Source organism: Artemia franciscana, chromosome 11, assembly GCF_032884065.1.
Source record: "Artemia franciscana chromosome 11, ASM3288406v1, whole genome shotgun sequence".
Lineage (NCBI taxonomy): Eukaryota > Metazoa > Arthropoda > Branchiopoda > Anostraca > Artemiidae > Artemia > Artemia franciscana.
Genome location: NC_088873.1, coordinates 25,555,955 through 25,576,389, shown reverse-complemented (window position 1 = coordinate 25,576,389; position 20,435 = coordinate 25,555,955). Strand labels below are relative to the sequence as shown.

General features: G+C 36.1%; 1 protein-coding gene across 3 annotated transcripts in view; it reads left to right on the top strand.

The window, feature by feature from the left end:
- LOC136033014 (coatomer subunit delta-like) overlaps positions 1 to 20,435 on the top strand; it is a 50,736-nt gene that overhangs the window by 5,177 nt on the left and 25,124 nt on the right. For all 3 annotated transcript variants that reach the window (XM_065713554.1, XM_065713555.1, XM_065713553.1), the window contains exons 2-3: positions 8,556 to 8,747; positions 18,689 to 18,950. In XM_065713554.1, coding sequence (XP_065569626.1) covers positions 8,572 to 8,747; positions 18,689 to 18,950 — 438 coding nt within the window. In that variant the 5' untranslated portion in view covers positions 8,556 to 8,571. The remainder of the gene's footprint in view (positions 1 to 8,555; positions 8,748 to 18,688; positions 18,951 to 20,435) is intronic.

The following is a 20,435-nucleotide window of genomic DNA, read 5'->3' as shown; positions in this document are numbered from 1 at the left end:
CACTCTGAAAGATGAACTTAACCAAAAAGTGACAGCAGGAGAATCAGGTTGGAAAATTAAAAATGGAAATGGTGGTCTAGAACTTGTAAAGATAAGCTCTTTTCGAGGTGAAAATAGCTCGCAAATCCCTAGGGAAGCAGTTATGGAACAATAATTTCCTTGTGCTCTACACCAACACAGATACTTTATCAAATAAAGTTGAGGAATTACAGTCATTGATGTCAGTGCAAAAGCCTCATGTTGTTGTTATTACTGAATCTTTGCCTAAGAATTGTGCACATCCAGAAGCATATTTTCAACAGTTTGAAGGTTATATTTTATTAGTGAATACTAACTATAAATGTGGAATTTTCGTTTATGTTCATTTGTTGCTTAAGTACACAGAAGTAAATGATCATTTAGTACTGAGTATTAGTGAATGTTTGGTGGTTGATGTAAAATTTCCTAGGTCTACAAATAGTATTAGAATTGTTGCAGTGTATAGAAGTCCTAGTGTTAATGAGCTATCTCCAAATAATAAAGCAAATTTATTACAGTATCTTCACAATGTTTCAACAGTTAGTTCAAGGGTATTAGTGGTGGGTGACTTTAACCTATCTTCCATTGATTGGAAAAATCAAATACCCTCGCTTTCTAATCAACCATTTGAGCATCATTTCCTTCAAAAGTTGCAGGACACGTACCTATGCCAACACGTTCAGGAGCCTACACAATTTCGGGATGATTCGAATCCTTCTGTCCTTGACTTGGTAATAACAAAATCTCCTGACGATGTTAGAAATATTGAAATTCTACCTCCATTAGGAAAAAGTGACCACACCGTTCTTAAACTGTCATTAAAATCTTCAGGTGATGATTCTACTCCTCAAAAACAGACTCTTAAATATAATTACACTAAAGGTGATTATGAGTCTTTCCGAAATTTCATTTTCTCACTATGTATCACAGAACAGTTGAGGGAAAATAAATACAATGTTAATGAGGTATTTGAGCTGATTCATGAGGCTTTGGTAGTGGGTCAAAACAAATTTATTCCGACTATAGTTTATAGTCAGCTCTATAAAAATAGGCAAACTCTTCCTTGAGAAATTCTACAAGCTATTAACAAAATAAATTATCGGTGGCGTGAGTATATTAAAATAAGAAGCACTGAGTCATGGATAAGATATAAAAGAGCAAGAAATAGAGCAACTAGGCTTCTTCGGTCAAATCATGAGGCACTTGAATCATCTATCATTGCATCAGCTCAAAGTTGCCCAAAAAGGCTTTGGAAATATCTAAGAAAAAACCAAATTTCACAGTCCCCATCCTCAACTTCATTCACTGACCCTGAAACACAGACAAATATAGATGATGATAATGAAAAAGCTGAACATTTTAATAAACTTTTCTCATCTGTTTTTACACGACCTCAGAGTGAAACTCCTATTGATCCTAATTTTTCTACCAATTTCACAATAGATTTTGATGATTCTGACTTCGATGATCAACAAGTTTTTGAGGTCTTGAAGCATCTTGACACAAATAAATCACCAGACATTCATGAATTTTCAAACCATATGATCCAAGAGCTTGCAACAGTACTCACTGAACCACTGACACATTTGTATAATCTGTGTCTGGCATCTGGTACTTGCCCTTTGGCATGGAAAAAAGCAATAATTAAACCCCTGTATAAAAGTGGCACAAAAACGCAATTTAAAAACTATAGACCAATATCAAACACTTCAATTTTTTCCAGAGTTATGGAAAAACTAATTGTCAAGAGAATACAAAATTATTTTGAATCAAATCTTCTTTGGCATCCATCTCAACATGGATTCCGTAAAAAACATTCATGTAATACACAGCTTTTGGAAGTAATTACTGATTTCCCTAGGATGGCAGATGAAGGTCTCAGGTTTGATTGCATCTATATAGATTTTTCTAAGGTGTTTGATAAAATTTCCATTCCGCTTTTACTTCAAAAGTATGAGGTATATCACCTTGGTGCCAGAACATTGAATTGGATTGGTGATTATCTAACAGGCAGGACGCAGAAAGTGATTGTAGGTGATGCTTTGTCCTCTGCTGAGATAGTTTTAAGTGGCATTCTACAAGGTAGTTGCCTTGGTCCAGTACTTTTCTGCCTTTTCATCAATGACTTGCCTCTTGTTGTCCACCATTCCACAATTAAAATGTTTGCAGATGATGTAAAGCTCTACCGCTCCTTGACAAATTCAGATGAAGCTTTGTTGCTTCAAAAAGACTTGGATGCAGTGCACAATTGGTGTAATGCTAACTCCATGTTTGTCAACGAAAATAAGTTTAGGGTTGTCCATTACTTCGGCAAAGTAGAACAAAGTTGCCAATACCATCTTGCTGGACATTCAATCTTACCTGTTGAAAATGTCCGTGACCTTGGTGTTCATTTTGATTCTAGTCTTAGGTTTGCAAGCATGTCTTTGAAGTAAATCATAAGGCAAACTATCAGCTATTATGTCTTAGACGGAATTTCCGTAAGTTTAATCTCTGTTCATTCATTGCCATTTATAAATCAACAGTTTGACCAATACTTGAATACAATTCGTCAGTATGGTATCCATTGAATAAAAATGACAGAGCAAGGGTTGAAAAAATACAGCAAAGAGCAACTAAGCTTGTACCTTATTTGAAACATTTGCCATATGAAAATAGACTGCACAGGCTAGGATTGTCAAGTCTTCAATTCCGAAGGGATAGGGCAGACATTATTAACACATTCCGTATAATCAAAGGCATTGATAATATAAGTCTATCACAGTTCTTCACGTTTAATGACACTAACAGGACCCGTTATCACCCACATAAATTGTACCCCTCACTCTCAAAAAGGAAAATAGGACAACATTCATTTTACAGGAGGGTGTGGAAGCCATGGAATGACCTTCCACCTAAAACATTTCTAACAGATGACATAAACAGATTCAAAATAAGACTAGCAGAAACAAATTTTCAAAGTAAATCATTTTTAAATAATTTATAGTATTATTTGTCAGTGTTTGTTGTAGTCGTTATTTTCATTGATTTGTATGTGTGTATTATGTTGTCAGTATTGTCATAACTTCTATTTATTATGTTTATTGTGACAAGTTTGAAGCTTACCATATTTGGTATTAATAAATAAATAAAAATAAAACTCCAAGAATATAGGGGTGGCTATTCAATGGTACCTAAGCCATTGTGATATATGGGGTAATAACACAGTGGATTTGATGGCAAAGGTGCAGCTTTTTGGACCACTGAAAACAGAATACAGGTCTTATTTAAGTAACTTGAACAGTAAAGTGGGAAACTAAAAGAAGAGGAATAATATATAACAATGAGTATTCATCAATAGATATGTTCAATATTTTAAAGGTAAACCCCCGAATAAATCGTCAATACTTAAAAAAAGAATAGGTGCAAATATGCTATTCAGATTAAGGACTGGACATGCTATATCAAATAAACACCTCAAAAGATTGAATTTAGTGAGCAGTCAAAATTGTGATTGTTCTAATGAACCTTGCTCTATCAAACACTTACTGGAATGGTGCCAAAATATGATTGACCTGAGAAAATCCCTTAACCAATTTGACCAGGAGTAGGAGAGAAAGCAGTGGAGATTCCACTGGCAGTCATCAACCCAAGAGCACTACAGGTCTGGAAAACCTTCAAGCTCTTAGATAGATTAAGGTAAGGCGGTGTGATAATGACCTATAAGCTACTCAAGTTTGATGACTAAGATACGTTTAGACCTGCTTGGTTGTCAATTACCAGAGGTCATTCTGTAAAGCTGTTCTGCAAGCATGCCAAGACAAGAAAAAGAAGCAGTTTCTTCCATAATCCAATTGTAAGTCTGGGGCAACAGCATCAGCAAGAAGGCAGTAGGATCTACAACAATTAATGGTTTCAAACTAAATCTCAACAAGGACATGGTGACAAAACCATGGCTCACTAAATGGGATGCAGCAGATGTACTGCAGCTCAAGTATCACTAACTGGTGTAAACTGGATTTGTCCATATTGCTAGCAAGTGTGATTTAAGGTAGTTTAAGGTAATTACTTCTCTTAGCTGTTCTAGAATGTTTAATATTGCTTGCAGATTTTTCACTTTATACTCTATTCCCTGAAAGGAACCAAATAAATAAAAAACAAGTTTTATTTAAGTGAAAGTAAGGAGCAACATTAACACTCAAAACAAATAGATATCATCCTGTATATTAAGGGGGTTGCCCCACTCTTCAATACCTGGGTCTTTATGCTAAAGCTTTAAACACTTTAAAAAGCTCCATATTCTAATCAAATGGCCCTTGTGTTTCAGGAACTGTTCTTAAAAAAAATTGGGACAAACTTTAGTATAAACAGCAAGGTACTCAGGAGGGGGCAATCCCTGCATATACTGAATAATTTTTGTTTGTTTTGAATTATAATGTTGCTCCTTACTCTCAGTTAAAAAAAAATTGTTTTTGTTCATATTTAATTATGATTGTTGTTCAAATGATGCTGGCAGCCTAAATCTGGCTCACATGCCATGAAGAATACCTTCCCCTCTGGAGAAACTCCTCTATGGAAATTCTCTCATCCAAATACAGCCCAATAAAGTTCCCTTTAGACAATTCTATTCTTGCTGAAAATCCCCACCCCTTAAAATGTATTATAGACAATTCAGCCTGAAATGTTCTCCTTAGCCTACTTTCATTTGAAAAGACCTTAACCACTTCAATCAATCCAGAAATTCCCCCATCCATGGAATTTTTTTCCTAGAAATCCAAACTTGCTGAAAATAACCCCCAGATAATTCCCCCAGAACATCTCTACCTGCAAAATTGAGTTGACAATGAAAAAGTAAGACAAATAAAAATAATTTTGAATTGGAATTCTGTCATTTCCCCCAGTTTATAATTTTCCTTCGAAAGTTAATCCCCAAAATTTTCCTCCCTGTGAAAAAATCTCTTTGGAAACCCACCCCCCCCCCCCCTTCCAAAAAAAAATTATTTTCTTCCCAACAACAATTACTATACATAAACAGTGGGCAAATTTTATAACATGCATGCTTGGGGTCATGCTGCTCCTAAAGACATAGTTATTGGATCTTTTAACTATGCTGAACAAAATGACTATTCCAAATTTTTTTTTTCAGATAGCTTTGAGGCAAAAGGGACATAAGAAGGGACTAATTATTCTCTGAAAACTTTTTGCCACTTGAAAAGGGCACTAGAACTTATAATTTCCATTTGAATGCAACCTATCCTAATCTTCTAAGACTATTATTTTGATATGATCCCCCGTTGGAAAAAACAGCAAATAAACATACATCATCTGTGGTCTTTCTTCTGGCGAAAAATGCAAAATTCTACATTTTTGTACATAGCAGCTTGAAACTTCTTTAATAGCTCAGTTACAATGAATCTTGTGATGTGATTATAATTAAGATGCTGAGTTAGAAACAGCATAATAAGCTGATTCTTTTGATGTATCTATTGATATCAAAAGACTAATGGTTACTTTTGAGCTAACTTGCTCCTTACTTACAATTCATTACCATGAACAGTTTGGTAACCAGGTTCAGTCATTCCAAGTAAGTTAATTTGAAAGTTTTATGACAGTTTGTCCATAACTGTTAAAATAAGTCTGAACCAAATTTTTAAATTCAAATTTATCCATGGGTAAACCAAATTGAGATAATTTAATAGCTGTTTGTTTCACCAAGCTCTTTCTCTTCACTTAGCACTGTCATCCCTGAGGGCCTAAGAGGGCGAGACTAGGTTAGTTTTTTTTTTTTTTTTTTTTTTTTTTTTTTTTTTTTTTTTTTTTTTTTTTTTTTTTTTTTTAAGTACTTCTGGGTGGTTGAATGTTTTCTCTGCCTCACTTTCTGTCACTTGATCACTTCTGACAGCTAATAGAGCATCTTGTAATTTTATCTACTAACATCCCTGTGTCCTCAGGCTGTCTATGTATGTTTGTGGCATCTTCTCATTTGTTTGGCACTTGAATAATAAGCGAGTGTCCACAGATCATGGAAAACAGTAGTAAAATCTCCTTCTGGTCAAGATTGCCCCATATTCTCAATTGTTGGTCTAGTTTCTGGAAAATTAGATTTGGACCTGTTCTTTGGTAGCATTTGGAAACAGTTTGAAATGACATTATAATGTTTATTGATCACCCCATGTATCTTAAAAAAAACTTTGAATATTTTACCAAGCACTTATTACCCGAAAAATTTTCAGGGAGTTAAAAACTGCAGGAAAGTCCTATGTGTATATATTTATTTTTAAGAAGCTTCACTAGGCTATTATTCAATGTGTAAGCTTTTTTTGAAAAATGAGGGTATGATTTGTTGCCTGTGATGCATGATTATTCTGTAGGCTAAATCTTTTCCCATTTTTGGGCTCAAGTCACCCATGAGGAAGGTCACACAAGGCAAGGTTATCGCCAAAGTAACACAAGGCAATTGTTGTGAAGGAGGGGAATTTTGTTTAACTGGGCTTGGAAGTAAAGGTAGCTTTTGTTTAAGTTAAAATGTTGGAAAAAGAAAAAAAAATTCTAGGTTGTAGTCAGCCAGTCATGAATAGTCCAGTCTTAACAAATCATATAAACAAATACTTAATTTGTTTTAGATCCATCACCTGTGTATTGGTCACTTTATAGACACAAAGTATAATCAAACAGTTCATGGTAACAAACTGTATGTAAGAAGCAATAGGGTGCAATAGTACCCAAAACTCTAATAACAGTAGATACATCAAGAGAATCAAATTTTGATACTTATTCAAAATATGTAAAGTTCATCAAGTTACCATATAGAAGGGGAGTTGCCATCTCCTCAATGCCTCACTCTTTATGCTAAAGTTTTTTTTTGAAATTTTGAAAAAACTTATTATTCTAATTAACAGCCCTTGTGTTTCAGGAGTCATTCTTAAATAATTGAAACAAAAAGTTATCGCACTTTAGCATAAAGAGTGAGGTATTGAGGAGGGGGAAGCCCCCTTACATGTGTAAATAATGTCTGTTCATCTAAGTTTTAATGTTGCTCAACTTTCAGATGAAATTACTTTTTCTTTTATTCAATAAACTTCAAATACCTAATACCTGATTCAGTTTTATAGACATGAACAGGGTCAGATATAGGATTAACATGTAGGGTGGAGAAGCACCAATGAAACTTGGGCTCCCCCATTGGCATTTTGCCCTAGTAGCTTGTGGAACTTTCAACCTCCAAAGCGGGCATATGTCCCTAAACCCTTTCTGGATTTACTTCTGGCAGTAGACTTATGTTACAGAAAGAATTTGACATTTTTTTTTATATAAGAAATCTTAAATAATTAGGATTTGCAGAAGAGTTTTGCTAATTCAGAAAATTGCTATTGCTATACCAAGTGAATGAAGCTGTCTAGACTGCATATACAGCAAAAATGGCTAAGGTTGCTTATAGGAGAAAAACAGGTAGAAAATAAGAAATATACTATTAGATTTTCAATTCAATGTTCTATCCAAACATAGTAGCCATTGTAACTGCATCCCAGTACAATTTTTGCCTAACTTTGGTTTGAGACCTACAGCTTATTGACTTTTATTTTTAAAAATGTAATTCCAGTGATTTAGGTTGGATTTTAAGCTGTATTAGAATTATTATAATTTTTTTTTTTATTTGAAGCAGATACTTTTAAATTCTTTAAAACAAGGTAAATCAGGATTTAGTGAAGCTCCTAACTCAACTTAATCCCAGGGTAGCAACAAACCCTTCATTTGGAATCTCACCAATGATGGTAAACCCACAAAATCAGCAAACTTTTTTTTTATATAGATTAAGCCATATCTGGACTCATCAGGGGGGGGGGTGTAACCTTAGTAGCAGTGATCATTATTATTTAGAAAGAGCACTGAATGGAAAAATCTAATGGTGTATTTTTTTTTATCCAATCTAATTTCTGTCTTATAGGTAACCTTAACTGCAGACATTTTTTTAGGAAGATATTTTCAGGTTCTTAGGCCTGGATCACTGACCCTCTCAGACAAGCACTTTTCTGTATTGAAATGTATAGTCTTGTTGCAAGATCCCCTTCTAAACTAGCTACAATTACAATTAAATTCTTGCTCTATTCTTATCAGAGAATCCTTATTTTCATAGTTGCTTTCATTTTAATTGTACTTCCCCCACTCCCTCCTTTTTACCTGGACAAATCCCTTGGATAAACTCTAATTTTGCTGGCTTTGCAGGCTTGTGTCTTGACACAGAATCAGGTTGGCTACCACAACAGACATCATTTTAAAAAGAGATTGTTGTAAAAAATAACCTACTTTATAAATCTTGGGTGAGCTTCCTCAGGGTTATGGTGTCAAGGCTCCTTTGGTTTTTGTTTGCATTTTCTTGTCTAGTTTTTAATTATACTATTATTTTCATCACTTGCACTTAATTCTCATTCTCTTTTTCTGAGGATGGCCATTGGTTTTATAGCTGCAATATTGATATGTGTTAATCTGCAGCTAACTTAGGTAAAATGTAGTTATATTATATTAATATGTACACGATATATTAGTTATATTTTTGCCAGGTTATCCTGAAACATAATGGTCCTTATAGCAGCTTCACTGGTCACTAAAAATGGGAAAGTTTTGGTTTCCCGTCACTTTGTTGAGATATCCAAATCTAGAATAGAAGGCTTGTTGGCATCATTCCCTAAGTTGATTACATCAGGAAAAGCCTCACAACAGCAACATACACTAGTAGAAACTGATGCTGTAAGGTAAGTTCACCTTTTATTTTGGTAAATATGACAGTCATTTTGTCTTATAGTTCTCTTCTAATGCCGAAATTGAATCAAATCTGAGATTGTGAATTTTAATCTCAAAAATGGACTTACCCAAAATTTCAGTCTTACATCATTCATCTCTTCTTTTTTTAACAATTGTTTACCGGACTATATTTTAACTATATTTGTTTACTTATATTGTGATAATTATGGTTGCAAAGGGTACCAAAACTGCCATTGTCCCTGAACACAGAAAACCCTAGCTACACTTCTGGCCAATGGGAAAATTAGGCATGACATAATCCATTTTCTTGTTAACATTGTTCCAGAAGATCCTCTCCTTGGAAGTATTTCTGAAAACTTCTCTATATGATAGATAGCATGGGCATTCCATGATGGCTGCTATAACCTCGTAAAGTGCAACCCCTAGTATTCAAAATTGAAATAAATAAACGTGTAAAATGATATTTCCAATGTATAATAATTGCCATGTCATTTAGTCAAGAATGGGTAACTATTATCCATGTTGAGCTTCAAAATAAATTGTAGTGATGAAAAAAAAATTTAATGGGATTTCGAAGACGAGTCTGAAATCCCTCCTTAATAGTGGATTGAAATAAAATACCATTGGAATTGCCATCATCTAAAACCCTTAACCTGAGGTTCTTTTCCCTGCATCTCAAAAATGGAAGAAAGTCACATTTTAGCTTGGGTAGTTACAGTTAAGGACAGTGATGTATTCTTTTTTTTCTGTTTCTTTAGTGGTCATTGTTAGTGGAGCATTATAGATAACAGCTTATTTGAAAGCTATTGCTTATATCTAAAAACTTCTTGTTAATTTTTCTTCATAGTAGTGAACCAATTTTCGGAAAAATTAAAGCATAAAACCCATCTCCATAGGTCTTACCTTTTTATTGCCTTCCTGTCACTGGATATTTTTGTAAGGTTGAATTTATTAAATATTTTTGGAGAGATAATCATTAGCCATGGTAAGACATTTAAAACAGATGTTGAAACGGCATCAGCATATCCGAGATTTTAAATAAAAGATACTACACATTTAGATTCTGTAGTAGAAAATGTAGTAGATTTTGTTGCTTTTTTTCAAAAATATTCCAGTGTGAGGTCTAAGTCATTTGAATGTAAGTATGACTGATCCTATATATCTTTTCTTACATATAATAAAAAAGATAACTGGAGGCAGGGATAAGAATCACCTAGAATTTACATTGGGTTAGGATAACCTGTAACTGTAGGCTGAAAGAACTAAGCTACCTTCTTCATTTTTTTTTTTTTTTTTTTTGCCTCTTCTTAATTAACCACCTATTAGTAGGCTGCAATTTCCCTGCATTAAGGTTAATAGGTAACCTAAATATTGAGTGGTTGACCTTTTCTGAATCAATAAACCTAAAAAATAAATAAGAACCACTAGATTACGTATTTTACGCTCTTTTCAAACAACATGGTCATTTTTCTGACAGATCATCCCCTTTTCCCTGAGGGTCCTCGACAAAGCCCTAGTAGTAAATTTCTCTACTAATTGAAGCTCATGATTTGTAGTAGGCTCATTGTTAAAATAAATTTTTTCAGTCTTGACTGAATGAAATTTAGTTTCACCTATATTTGGTTCCAATTGTATTTGATAAAATATATATTATTTGATATGATTTAAAAAAGTGGATAACGATAGAATAAAAATGATTAAAAGGCATAATTTGAGCAGTAGATTTTACTCTTGGCCAAGTGTTGTAAAGATGTAATGGCCTCATGTGGTGAATGTCCTGAGGACGGGAATTTAAGAGTCCTGTCCTCCCACAAAGATCGAATCGTAGACAAACTTTCAAAGGGTTCAATTCAATACCTAGTTTTACTTCCTATCTAGTTCTTTGGACATGCGGCAAGAATCTGTTTTGAATATGTCCTAATGACAAAATTTAGGGACAGGTCCGATTTCGCGTGGATTCTAGAAGGCATAACTGGGACGCTCATTCTTACTTCTGAACAAGTTTGGCTGATGACTTGGTTGACCAATGAATCAGATTGCAACTGCGATTGTTTCAGTCTGCTTCTGAGCCCATGTCTGGTATGTGCATTAGAATACATAAAAATCAATCGAAATAAATAAAAACTGAAAAAATTTACAAAAATACACAAAAATTTGTCCCATATTTAATACGCTTATTGCCATTGATTTTTGTAAATTTTTTTCGTTGAATAGGCAACTGAAATTGTTTTGGCACCAAAATGTTCTAAAAATTCACTTAATAACGTATCCAAATTCGGCCGTGTAGAAATACCTCCTTTTTCCCCTAAAAGAGGGGGAATCTCGAACTTAAACTCCTGAAATGTGTTCTGGAATGAAAAACTGTTTCCTATGAATTTAATTCCAGAGAGGGTGAAAATGAAGTGAGGATGAGAAAATTACATAATTTATTGCCCAATTTCCATCCTAAGCGAGGTCAGAGGGGTATGAAAATTCAAATTTTAATTTGCGCAATACTTGGTGGATTGAAAAGTCGTTTCCTATCAATTCGAGTCTGGGAAGACCGAAAATAGCATCATAATTGAAAAATTCCATCACTTACCTCATTTCCACCCTTGGCGAGGTCAGGAGGGGTAAAAACATAATTTCTGGTATCATGATAATATAATATATAATTGAAAGGTCGTTTCCTATTAATTCAAGTCCGGGGGGGGGTCGAACATGACACTAGGGTTGGAAAATTCTATAATTTAGTACCCCATTTTCACCCTAAGCGTGATCAGAGGGGAATGAAAAATTGGCATCATAATTTGTGCAATATTTGATGGATTGAAAGATCGTCTCCTATTCATTCGAGTCTGGGTAGACCGAAAATGGCCTAAGAATTTAAAAACATCCGTCATTAGTGCACTATTTCCACCCTAAACGAGGTCAGGGGAGAGGTTGAGAAATTAGAATCGTAATTTATGCAGTATCCGTGCACTTACGAATTCCAAAATGTTCAGAACAAAATCTTAATAGCGAATTCCAAAACGCTCGAAACCGCCCTTGCAGAGATGTCCCTTTGTCAGGGAAAAGAGGTTGAAAGGAGGGGGATCTTTAATTTAAATCTTTGTAATATTTTCTGGATTGATCGTTTCCTTATTAATAAGTCCGTGGAGACCGAAAGTGACATAGAATCGAAGAGTTCTTTTATTTAGTACCTCATTTTAACCCTAAGCGGGGTCAGAGGTGGATACAAAATTCGGATTGTTAATTTGTGTAGTACCTGCACACAAATGCACACCAAAATGTTCAGAAATTCAATTAACAAAATATAAAGAATCGCTTGAAATCCGGACCTGGAAACGTGTCCGCCTGAAAGCTGGAATTTTCCAATTCTTGTGTCATTTTTAGTCCCGCTGGACTTGAGTTAATAGGAAACGATCTTTCAATCCAGAATTTGAGATTTGATCCTGTTGTCCCTGAAGTATGGGGTGTTCCTGCGCAGCCGATTTTGCATATGTCATTAAGCAAATTTTTCTGAACATTTTGAAAAAAATTCTGTTGCTCAAATGCTGGATCAAAACCGTATTTTAACTGGTCTGCATATGATATGCTAATGAAAGCAAAATTCACAAAAATTACTGAAAACTTTTTCTGTTTCACGATCCCCTTACTTGAAAATATCCTTGAATTTGCATGTATTATCTTTACCGTGCCAAGTTTTATACCACTGATCACCTTAAAACAAAACAAGAACTATAAAAGTAGTAGTATTTCTCCCAGCACAAAAAATAGCGATGTTACTCTGCAATACGAAAAACAGTTGTGTTATTCTGCAGGAAAGTTACTTTAAATTAGGAAATGCAACCTAAAACAAACAAAGTTTTAACGGAAAATAAAGCCAAACTTGCAATATTCAAAATACGACAATTAAGGTCAGAACTGCTGCATATGGAACCTTACTTTGGGTAAGGTTGGATGGCATGCACCGTACTTTGAACTACAGTTATCGCAATTTGGACTTCACTGAAAACACCAGTGCTAGTCCGAGGCCTCCTAGAAAATCCTCCCCCTTCGCGGAATGCTCCCCCACATGCAAAATTTAGCAGGCAACTAGAAAGTATGACATAAAAATAATGAAGAAAAGAAAAGTTTTTTAACATTCCGTCTATATTCCAAAATATATGCATTATGTATGGTGTAGAATATCTTACAGTATTTATTTTTACATTTTAATTTATTTCAATTATTTCTTCATGTTTTGGGGGTCTGTTTATCACAGCTGGGTAAGCTAAAGATTAAACAAAAGAATTTAAAATATAAAATTAGTGGCAGCTGTAGAAGACTGCCCTATAATGGAATGGCACAGGCTGGGATTTCGAAGTGCGATTAATTACTTCCCGTGGACTTACGTCACATATTTCCATCAGCTGATTTGCTACCCCCCCCCCAAAAAAAAATTGAGGTAATAAAATGCAGATGCTTCGCGCCACTATTTTACCAACTCAAATTGAAAAAAAATACATTGAGTATCGTCTACTAGGTGTACATCCCAAGGTTAGCTCGTCTGAAGTACCTTTACTTGTATGACCTACGTGGTATTTCAGGTAGAAATGGGCAACCGTGTGGGATTACATCCTCCGCAACTGGGAAGCTGGGTTTTTGATACTTATGAGTTAATTGGGTATCATCATTTTCATTGATGTCGACTTGGTCCTCCATGGGGTAAAATCGTAGTTTTGTGCCACAAAATGGCAGAAAACGCCACTTTCCCGCGGCACATTTTTTTTTTTATCAATTTGAAAGAGCTTTATAACCAATAAAGTTCAACATTTTTATGTATAAATTAGCTTGAAACCTCCGCAGTAGGGTTCTGTAATATGCTTAATAATGATGTGATTTTCATTAATATCACCTACGTTTTTCTGGGCGTTTCCCCCCTTTTTTGAAAATCGGGCAATTTTTCTAAGGCTCGTAGCATGTGAGGGGTAACCTTAAACTTAATAAATATGGTATATTTGGAACCAGCATAAAAAACCAACTGTTTTAATATATGGGTTGTTATTGATATTCCATATTTTTAGAATTTTGGTTACTATTAGCCCAATTTGTTCCTTACTTACAGTTAGTTACCACCAAGTGTTTGATACTACACTATATGTTCTGCATATATATTGGAATTTAGGTAGAATTTTCCAGAATCCTTTCTTTTTTTCATTATTTTTATTTGTCTTAATTTTACATTTGGGGAGAATATGCCGGTGGAGAATACGCATGACCCCGGAAACATCTTTTGTTGTATATAGAGTCTTTTTTTTCACTCCGACACTAAAACCTTAAACACTGCTTAGACTTGCAGAAAATAATTTTTCTCGAAATTGGCATGTCTAGAACCATCAATTTACTTATATTAGTGTAATATGTAATAAATCGTCATCGGTATTTCAGGGATCTCCCGCAGTCCTTTTTTTGACTTTTTGTCACTTTTTTAGGATGTGTCACTTTTTCATTGAATTTGTCACTAAAGTCGCTTCTTGTTCATATTTTGTGCTTTTTTTCAGCAATTTAGTGAACTAACGTAAGGTTGGACATTCAAATCCCTAGAAAAGGTAAGTTCACTCTTGATAAATAATCCTTACGTAGCTGCTTCACTGAGCATCCATCCATCCAATGACAGGCATCTATTCACTGAGCATCCATCCAAACTGGCTGCTTAGAAGATGGACATTTTGGCCCAGATTCTTAAGTTATGTTTCCAGTATCTCCTCCTGTTTTTGTATTTGACTGATTCCTTTAGAGGGTACAAATGAAGACCTATAAGATTAAGGGACGTTAAAACGTAAGAAGGAATAAGCGTGTTTCATTGGTTTAATGAGTTTATACTTGTTTGCATAAATATGTGGATTGGTGTAAAGGCTTTCTAAATCAATTCTAACACCTGTTATTTTTTCAGGTCACTCAGTGATGGGTAAGACGAAATTTTCGGAAAACTGGTTTGGTAGGAAAGACGGTACTGGACACATAGTCCAAGAGTGGTGTGCCTTGCCAAAAAGTGTTTCAAGCTCTTCTTCAATATGCCGTCAAAAAAGAACACAAGATGAACCTGTCTACTCTACTAAACCCATGTCAACTCAGACTCACTGGATCAACTTCAACCTAAAACAAGTCACAAGCTGGAAATGCTGTACCAGAGAAGAAGCTTGAGATGTTCTGTGTGAGAGATGCGGCTTCAAAGGCAGAAATAACATGGGTTTTAAAGGTCATAGCCAGTTTTTGCGGCATCTTCGTGTGATGGTGTTGCCGATGTCTTTTGAACTGTGTTCCCGGGTGCTGTCCCGGAAGGATTGTCATTAAATACCAAAAAAATGACCTACTTGTTGACAGAGGCAATTTATCCTTATTTTAGGAGAATTCTGGTTGAAGACATCCAGATGTTTGACTTTGTACTAGAATATGATGAGACCACAAATAATTCTGGGGTGAAAGCTTCAAGTAAGGGTCTGGTACTGGTTGAAGGAGCAAAAACGAGTTATAAATAACGACTGCTTGTTCGGACGATTTTAGCCAGCGGCAGCTAAAAGTTAATGCTCCGTGACTTAAGTTCGTAAAGCATGTCTCCACTAGGTGGCTTGCCATAGGAGAAGCTGTAGACCGCTTGACCGAGCAATGGTTTGCTCTAATATAATATTTTCTGGAATTTGTGCCAAAGAAAAAGAGCTTAAAGCACTGTTTCAGATTCGAAGCATCTGAAAATTGTCAGTTGACTAAGAAAACCAACAATGAAAGCTGAAATCGAGTTTCAGCGTTCATTTACTACTTTTACTGGAGTGTTTCAACGACAAGAGCCGTTCGATTCGTGCTCTGAATTTTGAGTTGTGTCGCTTATACACAGTTCTTCTCGAACAAATTGTACGTCCCGTGGTGTCAACCATCACCTCGCCGTTGGGTTTGAAAGCGTAGACAGGGACGAAGAAGTGTATTTAGAGCAACCTTTGTGTAACGAACGGATCCTGGCACCTACAGCTTCTTCGAAAGTGACTAAGAAAGACAGGAAGCTTTTTTCCTATGAGTTATGAAGCACATCAAAGCTGCTGTAAAGTATTTGCTGGTAAAATGCCCTATGATCAATGAGTATTTCCGAAGCTTCAACTGTCTCAGCCTTCTTAAGCCAAATTCCCGTCCGATGGGTTGCAGTGATGTTCTCTACGTCGCAAGAGAATTTTTGTTTGAGACGAACATAGAGAAAGTCAAGGGAGAATGGTTACTATTAGAGTCGGACACTGTGTCACCACCCACGAACAGTACAGGAATCGATACCTATTGTCAAAAGATCCTAGAACTGAAGGTACCAGGTGGTGATGTGAAATATCATGCCTTAGGTCGAGTAGTTAGACCAGCTCTTTTGCTCTGCCATGTAAATGCAGACGTGGAGCGAGAATTTTCTCGTCAGCTCAATTGGTGACTAACATCCAAGCCCATACAGAGGAGCAGACCTTAAACGCTAAAGCTTTCGTTGCTCATGCTCTGTGCAACTATGAGAACAATCCCTAGCTCGTGCTGATCACAAAAAAGCTGCTTAGTCTGGGCAGATCAGCTAGAGCTATGAACTTTACTTTATTGAACGAAAAAAAGATGAATAAAAGAAAGGCTTGAAGCTGAAAAAAAGATGCTGAATTGGAAGTCCAAGACCTGCTCAAGAGGAAGCAGAAAATAGCGGAGCTAGAGTCACGACATTTTACAGAAAAAAGAGATGGTTAAACACAAGTAAAACGAATCAGTGATACTTTTCTGAAAGAGGCAGGAAAACGTCTGAAGAAAGCAGTAGAAGAGAATGATTTTTTGAACATTGGTCTGGCATACTGGAAGGTCAATAATTGCTCGTTCCGAAGAAAGGGAAAGGCCAGAAGATGCTGAATCTGTGGAAGTATTTGGTTTGAAGAGGAAATCTGAACTGATCGATCGCTTTTCAAAAAAGCCTGGGAAGTGATGACGCTAATTACGTTATGTTTAATTCTACCAGAGATTTGTTACACTTACTTATGTTCATGAATCCTACGATTTATTCCTGTTCGCAAACATCCAAAAATTCTCTTTTGCTATTGTTATATGTTCCTTGTATCTTAATCGCAGTTGTGCTATCATTAAAGTTTTCTTTTTGTATGAGCAAATAAATTAATTAAAGATAAAACAAGAATTCCAGCCTTCTTTTTCGTAACCTCGCGGGCTTTCAGATGGATGTGATGATCATAAGTCGTTCCTCTGCCTGCTCTGAGTGACTCTTGGTAGTCCCTTTTTCTCACTTGTTTTTGTTGTAAAATAGTCACTTATTTCGGGAGGCTCGTTTCGACCGACCCCTTTTGCTTTCTTCTTTTAACAGTAAATCCATTCCTTCATAATATATTGATCTCCCACTAGCCTTTTGCATTTTTATGGCACTTGGCCGTCGGCCAACTGCCATATAGCGACCAATATTTCTGTCTGTCGGTCCCGGTTTCGCTAGCTCGGGCACTTCCAGATAAGCTAGGACGATGAAAGTTGGCAGGCGTATCAGGGACCAGATCAGATTAAATTAGAAATAGTCGCTCCCCCGATTCGACCATCTGGGGGGGGGTAGTAGAGGGACGGTTAATTAGGAAAAATTAGATTAAATGAGGTATTTTTAACTAACGAACAGATGATCGGCTTAATGAAATTTGATATTTAAAAAGACCTCATGTCTCAGAGCTCTTATTTTAAATCTTGGAAAACGCTTAGAGTGGAGAGATCGGGCTAAAACTTGGTGGGAAGAATAAACTTAAAGTCTAGATACGTGATTGACGTAACTGGACCGGATTCGCTTTCTTTGGGGGAGTTGGGGGGGGGGGGGGTTTCAGTGCTTTGGTGAATTCGGTGCTTCTGGACTTGCTAAGGCGATGAAAATTTGTAGGCGTGTCAGGGATCCGCACAAATTGACTTGATAACAATCGTTTCCCTGATTCGACCATATGGGGGGGGGCTGGAGGGAGGGGAAATCGTGAAAATTGAGGTATGTTTATCTTTCGAATGGGTGATTGGATCTTAATGAAACTTGATATATAGTAAGACCTTAGATGCTCGATTTTGAGTTCAGATCAGATCTGGGGACACTGGGGGGTGGAGGGGAGAACCGCAAATCTAGGAAACCGGAAATCTTGGGAAACCCTTCGAGTGGAGAGGTCGTGATAAAACTTGATGGGGAGAATAAACACAAGTTGTAGATACGTGATTGACATAACTGGACTGGATCTGATCTATTTGGGGGAGTTGGAGGGATTTCTAGTGCTTTGGCGAGTTCGAGAATAAGCACAAGTTCTAGATAGGTGATCGACATAACTGGACCGGATCCGATCTCTTTGGGGGAGTTGGAGGGATTTCTAGTGCTTTGGTGAGTTCGGTGCTTCTTGACGTCCTAGGACGATGAAAATTGGCAGGTGTGTCAGGGGCCTGCACAGATTGACGTGAAAACAGTCGTTGCCCCGATCTGACCATATGGGGGGCTGGAGGGAGAGAAATTCGTGAAAATTGATGTATATTTATTTTACAAATGAGTGATCGGATCTTACTGAAACTGTATGTACAGAAAGATTTCGTGTCTTAGACGCCCCATTTTCAATTCGGCTCTAATGATTATCACCTTACCTGTTTAAAAATGTTTTGTTTGTCTCTTAATTTAATCCCCCTCCCCCACTTCTAAATGTAGGCCACAAGATCTACGAACTCGACGTTACTCTTGAGCACCGAGTCTAATTTTAGGTTCCGACCTTGTTACAAGTGCCACATGAGCTCTTGTTCTTGTTTTTTAGTGCTATAGAACTACATTTACCTTTCTTGGATCGTGAGTTATTCAGGGACCTAAGTGATCAGACACCAGTCAGAAGTGCTACAGTTTACAAGAAAATTCTTAAAACTAGTTGAAAGAGTATATAAAACTAATAAAACTTCCTTATAGGTACGTTTATCAGCCGTTGGAAAAACTTTATGTTGTTTTGATCACCACAAAGGCGTCAAACATTTTAGAAGATTTGGAATCTTTAAGACTATTTGCAAAAATTGTTCAAGAGTATTGTTTAACGATTGATGAAGCATGTGTCCTGGATAATTCTTTTCAGCTAACATTTGCTTTTGATGAGGTAGTCGCTCTTGGATACCGAGAGAGTGTTAATCTGTCACAAATTAGAACGTTTACTGAAATGGATTCTCATGATGAAAAGGTAGGACTGAAGGAGTTAGTTTGAATTTTCAAAAAAAAAGTCACCAGGATGCCATATTAACATTATACTTGTACAAATGTTTAGAAAGTATAATTTAAGGCAGGTTATTAAAAAGAATATAGATAAAAAAAAATTATTCAAGTAAGTATTAGAGACCAAATTTAGATTATTGAGGAAATAAAAGTCGGGTTCTTATGAACAGAGAACAATATATATATATATATATATATATATATATATATATATATATATATATATATATATATATATATACTAGCTTGGTCCCGGCGGCTTCGCTGCCGAGCCCCAGCACGGCACGCGGCAGGCTTCTATATATGGATTCTCATTGGCCCTTGTGTTCTATTGCGGTATTTTCAAAGATATTTTAATTCCTCGACGCCAGGTTTCGCGTTGTTTTTGTAATACATCGAAACACTTTCTTTTGGTAATTTCTCTCTGAGCCGCAAGCCTAACCCCCCCCCTCCCTTAAAGCAACACGTATGCAAGGTGCTAATTTTTAACTGCGTAAAACTTGTGGATATACAACATTCTTCGCTATCCCATTGTCTGTGCATATAAATAGATTGTCCGGTTTACCGACCCTCGAACATGCAACATGTAATTGTTCATGGGAAAAACAATCTGTATCAAGATCTATACCGTATTTTTCTAATGATTGCCCTTGAGCTTTGTTGATGGTCATTGCAAATGTTAATCGAATTGGGAATTGCAATCTTTTAAATTGAAAAGGTAGATCCGTTGAAATCATGGGAATGCGAGGAATAAGAACATCCTCACCCTTGGAAGACCCTGTCAGGATTTTTGCCTCTATTACGTTTTCCTTTGTTTTGTTTTTTTACGGCAAGTCGTGTGCCATTGCAAAGTTTTGGTTGGGTTAATATTTTGCAACAGTATTATTGGTACACCTATTTTTAGTTGTAGCACGTGTGGTGGAAACCCTGGGAGATCCAGGGAATTTAAAAATTCTGATGGATAATTAACCGCTTCATTTGATTCCAGAACTGTGCCGACTGACTTGTAAATAACTTCCTGGTCTCGAATCTTGGTCAGAATAATATTGTTGATTTTGTGGACGTCTTTGTTCTTGGCTGCCAGAATCGCTCGTTCACTTAGCCATTTATGATTTTTATAATTGGTTAGAATATTCGGAAATACCTTTTCAACCAAATCATTTTTTGACGTCGCTAAATTACAGAATTCAGGAGTCAGTTGTATATGTCCTGAAATTGAGTCAACTGGGAATATTCTGTTTCCAATTGTTAGCAATTGATCTGAAAATGTTTCACCAGAGTGATCGTTTTGCAATCGGACGCTCATATTTATAGTTAATTTTAATGTATTTACGTGTGCCCACAAATAAGTATTTTTCAGGCAAGCATTTATTTCATCAGCAGGTGTAGATCTAGCAATAATAGATAATGTTTGCCTGAAATCTCCCGCAAGCAAATATTAATGTGCTGCCAA